We start from the raw sequence: 17,690 nt of genomic DNA, 5'->3' as shown, positions 1-17,690 counted from the left end.
GAAGTCTGGAGAAGGTAAAGTTCAGTGGTGTTTGTGCCGTCACGTGTCCGATTTGAGTTCCATGACACCACTGAACGCATTCGACTGACTTAAAATGGCTGCCGCTACGTGTTCGTTTGTCGAATGGCGGCCACTTCGACTACTTTGGCTGTATCTGAAGTGCCACTTCAGAGTATTTCACAATACAATAAGCCCAAATAGAGCTTTTAAAGGGCAACACATCCCAGGGGCCATAGTCACAGGGCAAAAGGCTGGCAAGCAGGACTCTCCAAATACAAGTGGCAAGGTTGCTTTCACCCCACTCTGTTCCACCTGTGCTGTTCTGTGCCCAATATCCAACAGTTCCCTGCGGAGGTCAGTGGTTAGGGCATATATTTGCTTGGAGATGGACAAGATGCTAGCCACAAAGTTCAGACATGAGGGTTCTCATCCCTGTTGCAGTGAGGGGTCCCTTTCCTGAGACGGAGCTGGGGGGGAAGGTGATGCTTCCCTCGAGCGGCAATCACCACCATCTTGGCTCGGGCTGCGGCCTTCCCTGCTCTTCTCTGCCGGAGCTTGTGCCAGGAAGAAAGTGGCTTTGTCCATTTTGGCATTTTTTCTCTTGGTCCTCTGGGATATCAGGAAGGTAGGTATTAGCAGTGGGAGTCCAATGCTGCTCGGTATACAGGTTATTTGTAGCCCGTTAGGCCATTAGACACAGGAGCTTCACAAGCGTGGGGCTAGTCCGGTTGAGCTCCAGGCCACGCCCCTGTTGTGAGTATTTTAACAGTGTTGCATGCTTAGTTTGAAACTATCCTACCGAGCTATTGAGTATGTTGAATAAAACATATGGGAGCTGTATATAAGCTAGGATATATTAAAGGGATACACTATATCCCTGGCACTTTGATTTCCCCCTCCAATGTGAATAAAGTGCCACTTACCTAAACCCAGCACGAATGTCCCTTGGAGGAGGCGGAGCCACAACCAAGTGCCAACGTCCCGTGATGAGTGGGCGCTAATGTGCTGCAAATTTCGTGGGAGCATTAGGTCTCCCCATAGGAAATAAAAACACACAAATAAGTCAGCGCTTAAAACACATAACTAAAGGCAGCAACCATGAGAAAAGGATTCTCTCCAAACCCTTTAAAAAAGACAAATACAGAAGGATAAATTAGATAAGAGGATAAGATAAGAGGGCTACACCACACAAATGTCTGATTGGAACTTTTTACCTTCCATGTTCTGGACTTACACATTGTTTATTTAGAGTGGTAGAAGGCTATTTGAACATGTGAGATATTCTTCGTGTGGTGTGTATAAACATGGTTCTCTTAACCTCAAGGTGTAGCTCCAATGTTCTCAAATGTACACAACATATGCAGATATAAAGGGTAGAAAAGTCCTATAGTGTAAAATGTTTGAATGATAGACAAGATAAAAAAAAAAGGTAATAAACTCACGCTCATGTACAGTGGTACAATCCCCATTTATAGGATACGGTGCGAGTGTCTTTGATGTAATAGGGAACTAGGGCTCAAGGAGGAGGAGATAAGAAGGCAACAATAGTGCTCTCACTAAAATACATAGTAGTAATAAAAAATTATACTCACATAGAGAAGGCTCACAGCTCTATGGTACCGGCTTTGGTGGTATGATCCCCAGCTTGGCTACTTTGATTTAAAAAAAAAAATAAAAAAAAAAAAAAATGCCAAGGTATCTGGAGTAGAAGATAAAAGTGATTAATATGGATGTTTGTAGAAAGCAAAAGATCTTTTTGGTTTGGATTTTTAATAGTCTATTGTACCAATTGTCCCTAACGCATTTCGTCTAAATGGCTTCTTCAAATGGAGTAAAACCTACTCCTCTAAAAAAATCTGACCTGCCAGTATGTATAACAAATTAAAATTGATGCCAATATTTCAGAATCCAATCATATCACAGTAATTGATTACATATTTAAAATCAAAGAAAAACATGTTACTTGCGCTCTATCCTTTATCCCTATGTATTTTTAAAACAAATGAATGGTTAGAGTTAGGACCCACCTAGGGGGGTCTGCCTTGATGTGGCAGGTGGGCTCAATCCTCTCATGGCCATTGGAGGTAACTAAAAGACCTCCACCTTGCTTCCTTGAGCCTCTATAAAAAAATACCCCTTTCTGTCTCATTAGAGATTTTTTGCCAGAGGCTCAAGGAAGCAAGGTGAATGGTTAGAGTTAGGACCCACCTAGGGGGGTCTGCCTTGATGTGGCAGGTGGGCTCAATCCTCTCATGGCCATTGGAGGTAACTAAAAGACCTCCATTTGTTTTAAAAATACATAGGGATAAAGGATAGAGCGCAAGTAACATGTTTTTCTTTGGTTTTTACTATGTATTGGGGCTGATGTGTACTGTAGTCATTGCAGCCGCCCAGTAGTGATGGGAGTTGAGCGCAGGACTTTTCTTTCTGCATTTGTACATATTTAAAATACCTATAAAAGTGTCTGTATTAAAACGAGAGTTAGATAAGTTATATTGCTGTATTGAGACACTTTTATAGGTATTTTAAATATGTACAAATGCAGAAAGAAAAGTCCTGCGCTCAACTCCCATCACTACTGGGCGGCTGCAATGACTACAGTACACATCAGCCCCAATACATAGTAAAAACCAAAGAAAAACATGTTACTTGCGCTCTATCCTTTAAAAGACCTCAATTTGTTTTAAAAATACATAGGGATAGTTACCTCCAATGGCCATGAGAGGATTGAGCCCACCTGCCACATCAAGGCAGACCCCCCTAGGTGGGTCCTAACTCTAACCATTCACCTTGCTTCCTTGAGCCTCTATAAATAAATACCCCTTTCTGTCTCATTAGAGATTTTTTGCCAGAGGCTCAAGGAAGCAAGGTGAATGGTTAGAGTTAGGACCCACCTAGGGGGGTCTGCCTTGATGTGGCAGGTGGGCTCAATCCTCTCATGGCCATTGGAGGTAACTAAAAGACCTCCATTTGTTTTAAAAATACATAGGGATAAAGGATAGAGCGCAAGTAACATGTTTTTCTTTGGTTTTTACTATCCTTTATCCCTATGTATTTTTAAAACAAATGGAGGTCTTTTAGTTACCTCCAATGGCCATGAGAGGATTGAGCCCACCTGCCACATCAAGGCAGACCCCCCTAGGTGGGTCCTAACTCTAACCATTCACCTTGCTTCCTTGAGCCTCTATAAATAAATACCCCTTTCTGTCTCATTAGAGATTTTTTGCCAGAGGCTCAAGGAAGCAAGGTGAATGGTTAGAGTTAGGACCCACCTAGGGGGGTCTGCCTTGATGTGGCAGGTGGGCTCAATCCTCTCATGGCCATTGGAGGTAACTAAAAGACCTCCATTTGTTTTAAAAATACATAGGGATAAAGGATAGAGCGCAAGTAACATGTTTTTCTTTGGTTTTTACTATGTATTGGGGCTGATGTGTACTGTAGTCATTGCAGCCGCCCAGTAGTGATGGGAGTTGAGCGCAGGACTTTTCTTTCTGCATTTGTACATATTTAAAATACCTATAAAAGTGTCTCAATACAGCAATATAACTTATCTAACTCTCGTTTAAAACTCAAATATAAAAACATTGTATTAAAAGTTAATAATAACATATTGCCGAAACACTTGACACGCACGATTTGTGCGTCGCGCTCAATGGCTGTTAAGCATTTTGGGGCTTGTAGTGTAACCATGGCGTTGGTGGGCGTGATTAACCTGCTGACCTCAACACCAGGAAAATAGAGACTGGCCATCTAAGAGGCGTTGGCTGGCATGACTAACCCCCTTAATGCCTTGTGGGGTTTGATGGACATTTCCCATAGGTAATAGTCGTAACAAAATGTCAGTGGGCGTGGTTTACCTGCCAACGTCAACACTAAGGGGAGTGGTCAGCCGAAAGTCGGTCCTAAAGCAAAGCTGGTCATCTCCCACTTACCAATACTGAAAACTAAGACAAGAATGGCATTTTTTTTGTAACAGCCATATTAATAGGGGAAACATGACGGCCATTAGGGGCGAAAAGGCATACAAATTATATTAGATATCCCATTGATTTTGTCTTCTTGTTTATTGCATTTTTATATTAAAACCATAATAAAAGATATTGCAAAATATATTGAATCAATGCTATTGGTTGGGGAAATCAGACACTGCCGACACTGGATAACTGATGCTGGACGTCCTCATGCTCTGGGTGAAGGCATCCAAAGTCCATTAGCCATTGGAGGCGCTTCCTGGCTGCTGTGTGGTAGCCAGCCACTGGAGGCAGAATGTCCCTATTGAACTTTGTGCTGCAATGTAAACATGGAACTGCAGTGCACCCAGACCACTGCAATGAGCTGAAGTGGTCTGGGTGCCTATAGTGTCCCTTTAATAGAGCGCTAAACTGGGAAACTATAGCATTAACTTTATGTGTGGTGTGTATTGTTATTTTTCCCTTTGGTTTGTGGATGTGTATTTTGATGGATTTTAGGTATAGATAAGTATTGGTAATAAACTTTGATTATGAATAAACAATAATACCTTGTGTCTGGTTCACATATATAGGGGTGCCCCCATTATATTTATTTGTCTACAAGTCTAATCTTCACAAAACTGAAAATGGTGCTCAGAGATGTGTCCCTCCTGGTGTACAATCATTACAGCTTAATATAGTTCTGGCGCAAGGATGGTCCCTTCAATGAGTGCTTTAATCAGTACGGGTCAAATTGTGTCACTACTAGAGTTGTAGTACTCATTACTGGGGTTGTAATTCTGCTAGAAAGCAGCTGAAAGTTTACCAGGCAGCCCCATATCAGAAAGGGTGAGATGGCTGGAAGACTAGTCTCGAAGCTGGCCACCCATAGATTAGCTTTGGGGGGGGTGGGAAATGGCAATACTTTTTGGGCACCTATGACACTTAATACGAAGGCCGATCTTCTTTCCTAAGGCAACCACAACGGTTAATTAACCTGCCTGGTTACCACAGCAACAAGGAGAAGACCTGCAGAAATGGCTACGGAATGCCAAGTTACTCTGGGGATAAAACCAAAATGTTTTTCCTCCCTAAACATTCATGCATTTTCTCTATGTCCTTTCATCCTATGCTAATCAAATAGATGATCAAACAAACTGCATATAGAACAATATGTTTGTTTTTTTGGTTTTGGTTTTGCTAAAAATATATATTTTTTAATTATTCAATTGATTTTATTTTAGTTTTTAAGATTGGAATGGCTCAGTTGGAAAAGTTTTTGCATAACCTTTGCAAGCTCACTCATAAAGCTGAACACTGCTTGTTTTTTAGTTAATTTGTATGTTTTTGGAAACTGTTTATTCCCCTAAATGGAGAACTGGCAAGGTAACTAGGATTTAGACTGTAACTGTATTAGGTAAAACTACTGGCATACCTTGGAAGGGAAATTGTTTAAATCCCAAACAAGTCAGGTGATCTCTCACTGAAGTAAAATACCTTTTGTTGTGGATTTTAAATGAGTGTGTTATCTGAATCTTTACAGTGCAAAGAAGCCATTATAAAGACAAGAGATCATCAGCAAGCCGCACTTCAGAGTTAATGGATCCTGTAGGAATACAGGAGCTTGCCAGGCCTGAAAGCTCAATGTCGGATGCTTTTAGACTCTTAGAGGATGATGACTGGTAAATCTTATTTTTTTTCTTTCCTTTTCTACCTCCTACTCTAATCCTGTATTTTATAGTTGTGTAACCTCTACCTGGTGATGGATAATAAATGTCAAGTTATGCCCTGTGGGATGTAGTGTTCATTGCAGATCCCACACCCTCTATCAACTTATTTTCTTCGTGCAACATATGGGTTTTTTTTGTGCTTAAAATTTTTCACATAAGTTTAATCTAGCAGGAAACCCAATTTCTTTGCATAGAGATATTATGAAAGGCTGCATTTATAGTTAGCTGGTGCCAAATGCCTACATTTCTGTTGACATGCATACTCCGTGTTAGCAGTGCATCAAGGCTGCATTCATGGCCTTTAATGTATGTTACACAACTGTAAGGCTGCAGGCCAGGCCATATTTTCTGAGTACATTTTCCAAAATTGAACAAGTTTGTGTATTGTGCATCCACTTGTACAGTCTTATGGATTATTCACAAAGTCAGCAATTCAAAGGTTGCGCACAGTAATAGGACATGTGTGCTACATGATATGGACACTTTCACACTCGGAAGTGAGCAATCAGAATTCTGTAGTCCAGCATCAGCCATAGGCAGCATAGCTTTTAACGTAGGATTATAAGTTTACAAATTGTGGGGTTTATTTAAGTAGGGTTTATTCACTAAAACGGGTCAGTTTAGCCTAAACTCTGCCAACTGGGAAAATAAAAGTGCCATTCCCCCCCTCCACACACCTCCCTCTAACTGTAAAATATTAATCATTAAGGGTATGTTTACAAAAACTAAGTAAATCTGAAAGAGAAGGAGCAAACACAAGTGGAATACACCATTTGTATAATGGTCCAAAGATGCACAGATTGGATCTATTCTATCACAGGCTAATACCTGTATCTGCTTCACTTTATGCATTATATTCACAATGTTAGTGGAAGATCTGGAGAACATAAACCGATGTGAGTGTTTGATATTAATGTCATTATACAGGGAGAAGAAGATTGAAGGACTGGGTATAATTCGATCACTGTGTGCCTTCCATTCTGATGTGGTTATTGAGAGACTCCATGACATTAGCATTGCTATCACTAATGAGGTGAGTGAATGTTATCACTCTAATAACATGTACAGATACGGTCACAAAACTGGTAGAATTCCCATGAAAAGGGACAAAGCAATCTCTTTTAGCCCACGACACATCGAGATTTAGGTCCATAGGTTTTACCATTTCACTTGATATGTTGTTCACTCATCTACAATGGACACTTTGAAGGAATTGGCCATTTTTGGTAAATGTAACCTATTCTTAAAATATTGGTTGGAATCCAAAATTGGGGTCATATGTGAAATCAGATCTAAACGTTTAGCAAAACATCTTAAGAATAAGCTGGAATGCTACAATAAAAACGGACTTAAAGTATTTTTGCACTTGGTTGTCTGGATATAGAAAGTTTATCCCATTGGTTCTGTAATGCCACTAAATGCTAGGACAGGTATAGGCATCCTTCTGCACTCCAGATGCTTTGGACTACACCACCCATGATGCTTTGCCAGCATTATGGGGGATGAGGTCCACAATATCTGAAGTGCCGAATGTTGCCTATGCCTGTGCTAGAAAAAGGTTTATACCATTTATCAATGCTGGCAATCCAAGGGGGGAGACATGGGGGGGAGGGGGGGATTGCTTGGATGAGGAACCTATCCTGGGAAGCACCCTTGCTGTCTGTGAGATGAGGTTTTAATTTTGTTGGCCTCTGTCTGGTGAGGCACTATTAGATTAACAAGAATAATATCGGCATTTTATTTAACTACATATTGTAACAATTGCTTTAAAGACTATCTGTAACATGCAAGATTTACTACGGTGCAGGGTTGGGCATTCTCTCCTGATCCAAAAATAGCATCTGGAAGTGGCACAGCACACTCTCTAGAAGACATGCAACCAATGTTCTGCCACGTTCCTGAAAAAGAAAAAAATTACAATCTCCTTCTGCTTTGACATTTCAATCCTGTAAAGATACTGCTGCAAAATCCAGTGCACTGATTTTGGTCCCAGACAAATGCAGAAGTCAGGTCATCTTCTGTGGTTTCAGCTATGCTGCAGGAAGATAAACCCTCTAGAATGGGAACTACTTTCCCTTTTCCCAACTCCTGGAATTGGTGCAGGGAAAAACCCTGAGAAAAGGACCTTCATTTCCAAACACTTTAAATAAATGTTAAAGATGCAGGATGAGGAGAAATGCGCCAGCAGTATCCCTACCTCCACTGTAGGCAAATCTTCTCAACTCTCTGCCAATAGTGGTTTATTTTAAAGTATCAGGTCTGAAAGACCCAATGGATGAATGGGCAGAAGCCTCCTGCAAAAGAGTTTTCCATAGATCATTGCTAAAGCACAGAATATATGACTGCAGATGGAGCTTTGCACTGAAAATCTGCTGCTGGGAAGATGGTCTTGTGGATGGATTATGGAAAGATCTAATGTCCTTTATTTGCCACTGTGAGGTTCTGAAGCAATGAGAACTGAATTTATTTGTTTGGCTCAACTCATGGACGGCAGATTCACATAACGCAGACTTTGATGCTGTATTACCTTTGGTTGTCCTTTTGAAAGAGAGACATTTGTTTAGAAGGCTCTTCCCCAAGACACGAAATATTGCTATCTCGTCAACTTATGAGACAAAGAATCAACTTTCTGTTACAGAACATATGCATGGGTTTCAGAAAGTAGACAATACAACTGACCGTATGATGACCAAACCTCCTACTTTGGTTTAAAATGAAATGGCTTACAAAATTAAACTTTTCTGCTGTTAATCTGAGGTTTGAAATTGAAATCTTCAAATATTATTTGACGCCAGAAAAGTGAAAGGAAAACGCATTGAACGGGTATGAAGAACCTAGGAATTTTGGTATGGCTCTTATAAAAAAAAAATAAAAAAATCTTGTCATTAAATGACATGACATTTAAATCAGAATCCATAATTCTGAGTATGACCCTTGGAACTTCTGTTGCCTCTGACCTTTTCATTCTTCTTTTCATCCCAAATTAAGTCTGTTGGAATAAGTGAAAGTTTTTGCTTTTTTTCCCTATTTTTATTTTGTCCAGTTCTGGTTCCCAAGAGGGTATACCGTATAGCCTCCATAAGAAACCTGGTATTGAATGCAACTTTCACAGTCACACTCATGACCATCGGGCAATGCTGGCCTTGAAAGATGCCTGTTTTTGTAACCTATTTAAAATGAAAGTCCTTAAAAGAAGATCATCATCTTCCAATTCCTGATTTGACTACACATTACAGAGGCAGCCAACTCAATAAGATTCCTGAGATTTGCAGTCTGACTATAGCGGCAAGAATTTAAACAACCAGAATCTATCAGGATGTTCCAATGTAAAATAGTCTTTTTATGTGCATCAAGGCGGACTCACATATCAAGTCAACTGCAAATGAAACATTCCAACTAGTTAATGATCCTATTGTGCTCGTTTAATAACTTGTTTTTTCGAGCAGGTCAGATGTTGTAGGCTCCCTCAGAAAAGATATTCAGTTTTTGGGTCTTTTAGTGCATTCATCTCTTTATCTTTGAACATGTAGAGCAAATCTTTATTGCAATTTGCACCTAATAGGAGGGCTATAAGTATTCTCGGTGTTCTCACTGGCATCACACTTCATCATCCCTTCTGTCTTATTTCTGCTTTTGCCTACTTTGCTGACAATTTATTAGAATCTCGCCTTGAATCCGTCATGACTGTCGATTCCGAAGCTGGTGCACAGACTTAAATCTGCATCTACATTTTCTTCTTTCCTAGACAAGGGTTGACGCCCTATTACAACAGATACCTCATTCTGTTGGATAGTAGGATAAAAGTTTGACTGGGGTGCACATCTTCATACATATCTTTGGCCGGACATTTGGCCTGTGTAATTGGATGATTGCAATCCACAACTTGAAAGATGTCATCCGAATAGGCAACTCAGAAGATGCGCACATATGTGAGTGATGTTGTATGTTCAAAGACTAATAGGTGAGAGTTGGACAAGGAGGAAGAGGTCCAACTGAGCCTTGAATGCCAAAAGAGGGTCAGAAAATGCTTTCTATTTTCTCAAATCATTCTATGGCCAGGCCATAAGTGGGAATATCTCAAAAGCGACACATATCAAAGGTATGGAAAACGGAAAGGACCCTGCACTCAAATCATCTGCCATGATAATTGTGACCATTAAGCCCTGCTTAAAAGTGTTTGGTTCTAGTAAGGTAAATCTCATGGCAACATGTTTCACCTGTGGAAGACCAAGGAAGAATAGAAAGGGCATCCAAGGAGTGAGGGAATTTTGTTCCATGGTTTGTATCCCCTTTCAGACACAATCAATAAAATGTTCTATTGCACTGTTATCACAGATTATTCATTAGATAAGAAGTTACGAGTAAGTTAAACACCATAGCTCTGGAATTATAGTGTATGTGTTTCATCCTTATCTTCTTATTATAGTGGCAGTACAGCTTTCTTCACAAAATACTGTGAGGAAAACATGGAGGTCAATTTCACTATAGTCCTAACAATAAATTCATATTTTGCAGAGAATTAGAAATACAATATTGAATTTTTGTGCAAAAAAATCTAGCATTACAATCATTAATATAGTGGCAGTACAGAAACAGTGGGATGAGCTTTAGGAGTGGTCTTGTCCAGATACTCACCATGTAAATACTGTTTTGAGTGTGAGTGCACTGAAGATAAATGGTTTCCATTTGTTTCTTTCATATTTATTACCTGAATGGTACATACTGAAAAATGTACCTTTCTAATATTTGTTGGATGTTCCAATGTGGCTTAGTAGAGATGTAAAACAATGATTTGTCCAATTTAAATACTTGCAAAAAGGCAATCTCATTATATAGGATGCCTCTAAGATATTTTTAAAGCATTATTTGCTTCCTTATAAGAAACGGCCATTTAAAGTGGTTAAATGAGAAATTGAAAAAAAATTTGGGGTTGATTTTGCATTCTTTGGCTATCAAGTACATCAATTCTAAAAAAAATAAATAAAAAAAAATGAAAGTGTAGGTACACTGGAAACAGAGATGGGTCTGTTAGTTTTTTAAGATTTCTGCCTTTTCCTGGTCTTCATTAGCTATTTTCCTTCAGTATATATTAATGAAGATCCTATGGCAAGAGATTGCTGCAGAAAACTTGCAGATATCATTTGCATAACTTGTGATTGGATGACTTTAGACAAGGTGCTACAGCAGAAAATTAATGTAAATAAAGCTCCGGGGCCTGACGATATTCACCAATGAGTACTTAAGGAGCTAAGTGGGGAACTAAAAGAATCTTGAAAGATTAAATACAGAGGTTCACTTGTTTCAGGTGTTGCACCGGAGGATTGGAGGAAGGCAGATGTTGTTCCTATATTTAAAAAAGGGTTTAAAATCCTTGCCTGGAAATTATAGACCTGTGAAAGTATTTGAAAGGTTATTAAGGAATAATATTCAGGAATTCATTGGGAACAACTTTGTTATTATGCAATATTACTAAGGGCTAAATGCTAATAGTCACACTTTACTGTTTAGGTGAAAAATTTACGCTCCAGTGTGTCTCGTGTTGCAATTGCCTGCTTGGGGGATATGTTTACCCACCTGAAGAAGAACATGGATCACGAACTCGAGAACGGTGTGAGGGTTCTCTTACGCAAAGCCGGAGAACCAAATGTTTTTATCCGAGAGGACATAGATAAAGCCCTGGATGCCATGGTGCAAAGTGTTACTCCAGTACGCGCCCTTGTAGCTCTTTTAAATGGAGGACTCGGGTGAGTTATAAAATATACAAGTAGTGATAGCAGTTTTTGATATTCAGTTCTATGGAATATAAACTCCATTTCAGAACTCAGGTCTGGAATGTCAAAGGATAATCTACAGTACTTGTTATAAAAGAATGTAATAGAATGTATAAGTCTTTACCATTCATACAAATGTAAACATTTATTAAATATTAAATTTAGATAAGAGATGACAAGCTAATGAAAATAAATGTGCATATCCAATTTTGTAATTCCAACTAACTTATTCTCTTTAATGAAAATAATCCAATTCAAATATTACAATTGTGTATTGCTACTGTAAGAGAACCCAATCTAAAGAAAATCAGGTTTTAATGCACAGGAAGATGGGTGTAGTGCCTTGGGTGTCCATTTATATTTGTATATGAACCTATGAACCTATTTTTATCCATTCTCCAACATGGTGTATTACATAAAATATTTGTTCTTTTCCTACTTGAGGGTATATATATATATACCCTCAAGTAGGAAAAGAACAAATATTTTATGTAATACACCATGTTGGAGAATGGATAAAAATAGGTTCATCTCCAACTTGAGCGTTTGGGTGGAACACTGGCCTAGGGATATAATGTTGGTAGTATATAAAATTGGTAGTGTAGTATAACCTGCTCCACCCTATCCCCCCCCCCTTCCCCCCTGACCCCAACAGACCCTCTGATGTACATGGTTTAAGTCTAGTTTCTAGGGTTGGTCTAGTGCGTATTTCCAAAACCCCCCTACCACTACTGATATTTTACTAACAGATCGCTGCTGCAATAACCCAACTATGATATGGTCATTCTCAATTACTTGTGAGTATATGCTGCCATTCATTATTAATATTGTTAAGTTTGAAGCATTTTGTACTGTTATATCTACTCACCTGGATGTAATCTTAAATTCTTTATTGGGCTAAGGCAAAGAAAAGTTTTTTTTTACTGTAAGAACAATAAGGATGTGGAATTGTCTGCCTGAAGAGGTGGTTTTATCAGAGTCCGTACAGATGTTTTATTCCAGAAGTTTGGTCCTTAAGGGGTTAAACAGCTACTAGATGCATACTTGCAAAAACAGCAGTCAGATTTATCATTGGATCAAGCAGTTATTACCCTACATTGAAAGATTAAATCCTTGAATATTCTATTTTGGGGTCAAGAAGGAATATATACCTAGTTTGTTGCAAAATTGGAAGTGCTTCAAACTGTTTTTTTTTTTGCCTTCTTTTGGATCAACATCAAAAAACAAATGTGAGGAAGGCTGAACTTGGACGCAAGTCTCTTTTCAGCTATGTAACTCTTTTTGTTCTTGATGTAACAATGCTTGTGAAAACAAATAAAATATTTACCATTTTATTTTATTTTTTTATATTTAGTGTAGTATGCCCAAACGCTCAAGTTGGAGATGAATATATTTTTTATCCTTTCTCCAACATGGTGTATTATGCAAAATATTTGTTCTTTTCCTTCTCTTTTTTTTTTTATTTTAATATATACACCCTCGGCTCTACACCTACCTTTCTGCTTTTTTTTATTTCCTACCATACAAGAGTGACCTGGATTTGTTGATTGGGCTGCCTTCTGAGCTGCATCATCTTCTTAATTCTCTTATAGATAGTGTTATGTGCTTTAAAACTAATAAAAGAATATAGATCTATAAATAAATAACTAGACAGATCTGCCTTTTTTTCACAAAATTGTGTTAACATTGGACTTTAAAACAATCACGATCTATCCTAATAAAGTCCTCATTTTCCCACAGCCATTTGAACAATGCAGTTAAAAGGTGCACTGCCCAGCATATGTGTGATTTGGTGGAGCGCATGGGACCAGGACGCATGTTATCTGGTATAAAGGACATTACAGATCGTGCTCTACCAGCTATAGCCAAGTTTGCTCAGGATGGAGCCCAGGAGACCAGGTTTGTTGCCAGCTGAGAATTTCTGCAATTTACAAGACCTTACAATCTGCTTCTCCCTCTGATATTTGTAGTTTCCTTGCAGGTTCTTTGGACGAAAGATGCTTCATTTCCTCATGTCACATCCTGACTTTGACAAAATGTTGGAGAAGTACATTCCCACCAAGGACTTGCCATACCTGAGGGATTTAATCAGAAACATACAACAGAAGGTAGAGAAACTATAATACAATGCATAGATTTCCTGTGATATTTAACAGAGACTGCTGTGTGTGACCATGTATTTATCCATTTACTGCACTGGGATGCAACATATTCAAATAACAATAAACACAGATCAAGTGTTGTGTTTTATGTTCAGGGAGTTGGTGAGATCCACGATACACCGTCCGCCCGGGGAAGACGATCCTATCACGGTAGTGTTAGCAGCCTCAAAGCGGCAGCCTTATCTTGTACTGCTCGTGCCTGAGCACAAAAGGTAGGAAAGTTTATGTTCTGATCACAAATACACAGCTAAGAGTGACAGCTTGGATGACTGCAGTTTTATATGTTTCTACAATGCTTGGATAACGTGTAATACTTTCAATGTTCCGATGAGTTACAAATAACGACACCAATGATGTTTCTTTACAAATATTTTAACATTTGTTTTGTGCATAGTGATAGATGATGTGAATTTTGCATGTCAAGGACTAAAACAAATGTGACTACTTTTTATTTTTGTAAATGGTTTTTCTGATGCATATCATTTTCTTCTTTTTCCTTAGAGGGACCTGGTATGGCTTTCAACTATGAAGACCTTCCATTCTATTCCTTTGTAGATGTCTATGAACATGCTTATCAGGGGAAGTTATAAATTAAATTACACAAGATATGCTGGAGTTGATTTAATGCATTCAACAGCAGAAAAGGATTATCCCCCTGGTAAATGCACATTGGTATGATTTTGTACATTTTTCCAATTTAACTGAAACAATTAGTGGTGTGGCAGAGATGGAGAAAGATTGCTCAGACTTTTCATGGTACATGACACAAATGCTAGTGCTATAGGGGTCCTTTACAAAGATTTGAAAATAGGAATACACATTTGTAACCTTGTCACCATGCACCTGTTGCCAAGGGCCCTATAGCATTATTGAGTAAGAAAGGTGAGTTTACTTATCTTTTCTCCTTCAGTGTGCAACTCCTCCTCTTTAACCCTGCACTTTGTTACACTGATCATTGCGATAATGTAGTATATATTGCTTCCTATTGTATTGGCTGTTTTGTTTTAAAGGGACACTGCATTCCAAGCAAAGTGCAGAGTCACTTCCATACTTTGATTCTATTGGTGTGACTTTAAGGGTTATTTCTGGCTAATTAGCGGGCATAGCAACTAATCATTCATTCATAAACATCGCTATTCTAAATGAAATGAGGACTCCTGTAAAATCCTAGTTTTGCTGGTGACCGTTTCAAATCTCTGGCTACAATATTTTTATATATATATTACACACAGCAATGAAAATATATATATATATATATATATATATATATATATCACTATCTAGATGCGCACACACAAAACTGGTAATTTATAATCACTGAGTGGATATCTATATAGTCCACTTGTGCAACATACACAGACATGATAATTAATTACACAAATGTGTCTATGACATATATATATATATATATATATATATATATATATATATATATATATATATATACCCAAGGATTGACTATATGTATTTATATATATAATCCACCCTGCTTAGGGAATGATAAACATACAAACGGACTGTTTCTGCACACAAGGGGTTAAAATCGGTTTAGGCGCTATTCCCCTACCAAATTCATGAACAGAAAGCACCAAGCTCCCGAACAGGAAACACACAAATTCACCAACTCCTGAACACATGAATGCTGTTAAACAGCCAAACAGGAAAAACCATACGAACAGCTTACACTCCTGGCAGTCGCACTGTAACAGCATACAATCCAATTCCCCCCAAGAACGAGATGACACTTTGTTTGAGGGTCAAGCAGAACTGATTTACTGGGGCTATCTGCCTGGCTTTTATGCTGGTGTCCCACCTGGTGGACATTCCTCTAGGGAAACTGGTCCTTTTACTCTTTGTGTCCCAATCACAAGTTTACACATTTAAACAGATCCCACAATGCATTACTTCCCAATTATCTCCAGGACAGAGACAAAACTCCATTAACCACATGGCAGACAATAAAAGACAGTATGTAATTTTGTCTTTTGTTACATTTATATCACATAGAACATACACATTCTTCCTATCCCCAGATATTTGAGCACCATCTGGTAGATCTAAGCTAACATACATACAAAGTATTTCATACAGTCTTTCAGTATATGGCTGGGCTCCATGGCATGGATATCTGGGGTAGCATGGTTTAAACAGTAAAGTAACGAATGGACCGGTGTTTGGATAATTTGTCTGCAGGTAGGAGAAGGGAGGTCGGTGGCTCAGCGGTGTTTGTGACTTTAACTATGGCCCCATGTTTAACAGTCTGCAGAAAGGCACAAACCAGCCTTTCTGCAGGGAAAAAGAACAGTGTTAAAGGGAGCAGGCGAGCAACCAGGCTTATCCAGTGACGAGGTTGGTTCCGCCACAACATCTGTCCCTTCTTATTTCCTTGTATTTTCATTTGTCTCCCAAAGGGTGCCTGTTATGCTGAATATCATGCCATCCCTGATAATGGGCAGAACCAATAGTTGGTTTCCAACCACTTTCTGAAATGCATAAATCAATCACTTAATTATATGGGCTCTGGTATAATAAATTAATAATTTTCCATTGTTACTCCTGCACTTTTGGCAGTCTGCATAAATGGAGTTTCAATTCTCTAGATTGCCAAGTTTCACATCAATATCACAAATAATTTATTATGATGACCAAAGAAATACCATAGTAATCACTAAAATTAGCTCTCCATTTAGGGGGATGTTAAAGACATTTATGGAAAGATCACAAATTTAGATTGTGAGTTGAACACCATGTAACACCAGAATGAATTGTTCTTGTGGAACATGCTTTGCACAGTTGAGGAGTCATTCCTTTTTATAGATACTGGGGTGTTAAATACCATAGTCTGCTTTTCAATTCTTGAATTTATCATTTATAGGGCCTAAAAAGGAACGTTTTATGTGGAGCACTGCTTAGTTAACTTCAACTAAGCGAATGTGTAAAAATTAAATATATTTTAACTCTTGCAGACAAATATTTGTAACAGGAGTTGTGTAAGACAGCATTTGAGGACTTGTCTTTAGTCCCCTGTATTCAACATTATTACAAATACTAACTTAAAACTGAATGTGCATCCTACCTATTACTATACCAGCAAAGTCAGCATTAATCCCTTAACATGTTAGAAGAAGATATCCTAAAATAAACTCAAACTCACAGGACTTGTATACCAAGTACTATAAAATAGTTACAGATATTATATTAAATCAATGTGCTCTACATCTGTGCTGCTCTCCAATGAAACATTTGTGATATTCAAGTCATTCCATTTCCATTAAATTAATGTGTTAGCTAACTGTAGTAGTATTTACATGACATTAAACAAATATTCAACATTGCAGTATCCGTATACTATCAGTGCAGCCTGATTCTACGCTACATTATTCAAAGAGATTCCTAGCACTCATAATTTGGTTTGATCTTTACAAATGATAATTGAAAAATAAATCTCATTATTTTAATGACTATGTCGAGATTTTATATATTTAAATATGGTGCTTTACTTTTGGTTGACAGGTTTATTTAATATGCAGGCAGTGTGGTGCCTTGTTAAATTTAGTTTATCTTTTTTGTGTTATGTAATTGCCTATTCTTATTTAAATGGTTGTTAGGGATTTGGGCTAAAGCGCAGGTAATTCTGATGTTACTAAATAAACAGATGTAAGCCCACCTGCCAAGAACGCCTATTGCCATTGTTTCTGCCATGCAATTAAAACCCTGCATATAATGAAGGCTATCAGAGTGGAGCGAAACTCAGGAGAAGTCTTTACCTGCAGCCTTTGTATTAATTAAGACCAATAGATACATGTATTTTGAGCTGCATTGGGTGGGATCTTGTAATGCAAAGACATAGATTTAGTAAGCTGGAGGTGAGAGCGCGGTCATACAGCCTATGCGGACACAAGGAATTTAGTATATTCTGTCCTAGCCACACCACTCTGGAAATAAGTCTCAACAGACTGTGTTTCTGACTGGGGTAGTTTCAAACTTTATTTTAATTCCTAAACGGCAGTGAATTGAATGTATAGATTATGCCCCTGCAATCTCAAAGCAATTATAAAAATTGAGCATTAACTGAAT

At 38.3% G+C, this 17,690-nt stretch overlaps 1 protein-coding gene across 1 annotated transcript in view; it reads left to right on the top strand.

Annotated features, from left to right (window-relative positions):
- The window catches only part of TOGARAM1 (TOG array regulator of axonemal microtubules 1), a 66,551-nt gene extending 52,272 nt beyond the window's left edge, over window positions 1-14,279 (top strand). The window contains exons 11-17 of the mRNA XM_063439457.1: window positions 5,494-5,632; window positions 6,608-6,713; window positions 11,189-11,424; window positions 13,192-13,350; window positions 13,433-13,559; window positions 13,709-13,825; window positions 14,115-14,279. Of these exons, the coding sequence (XP_063295527.1) occupies window positions 5,494-5,632; window positions 6,608-6,713; window positions 11,189-11,424; window positions 13,192-13,350; window positions 13,433-13,559; window positions 13,709-13,816 (875 nt within the window). The 3' untranslated portion in view covers window positions 13,817-13,825; window positions 14,115-14,279. The remainder of the gene's footprint in view (window positions 1-5,493; window positions 5,633-6,607; window positions 6,714-11,188; window positions 11,425-13,191; window positions 13,351-13,432; window positions 13,560-13,708; window positions 13,826-14,114) is intronic.
- The last annotated feature ends 3,411 nt before the right edge of the window (window positions 14,280-17,690 follow it).

Source organism: Pelobates fuscus, chromosome 13 (genome assembly GCF_036172605.1).
Source record: "Pelobates fuscus isolate aPelFus1 chromosome 13, aPelFus1.pri, whole genome shotgun sequence".
In the NCBI taxonomy this organism is placed as follows: domain Eukaryota; kingdom Metazoa; phylum Chordata; class Amphibia; order Anura; family Pelobatidae; genus Pelobates; species Pelobates fuscus.
The sequence above is the reverse complement of the archived record's forward strand: the minus strand, read 5'-3'. Positions and strand labels throughout refer to the sequence as shown.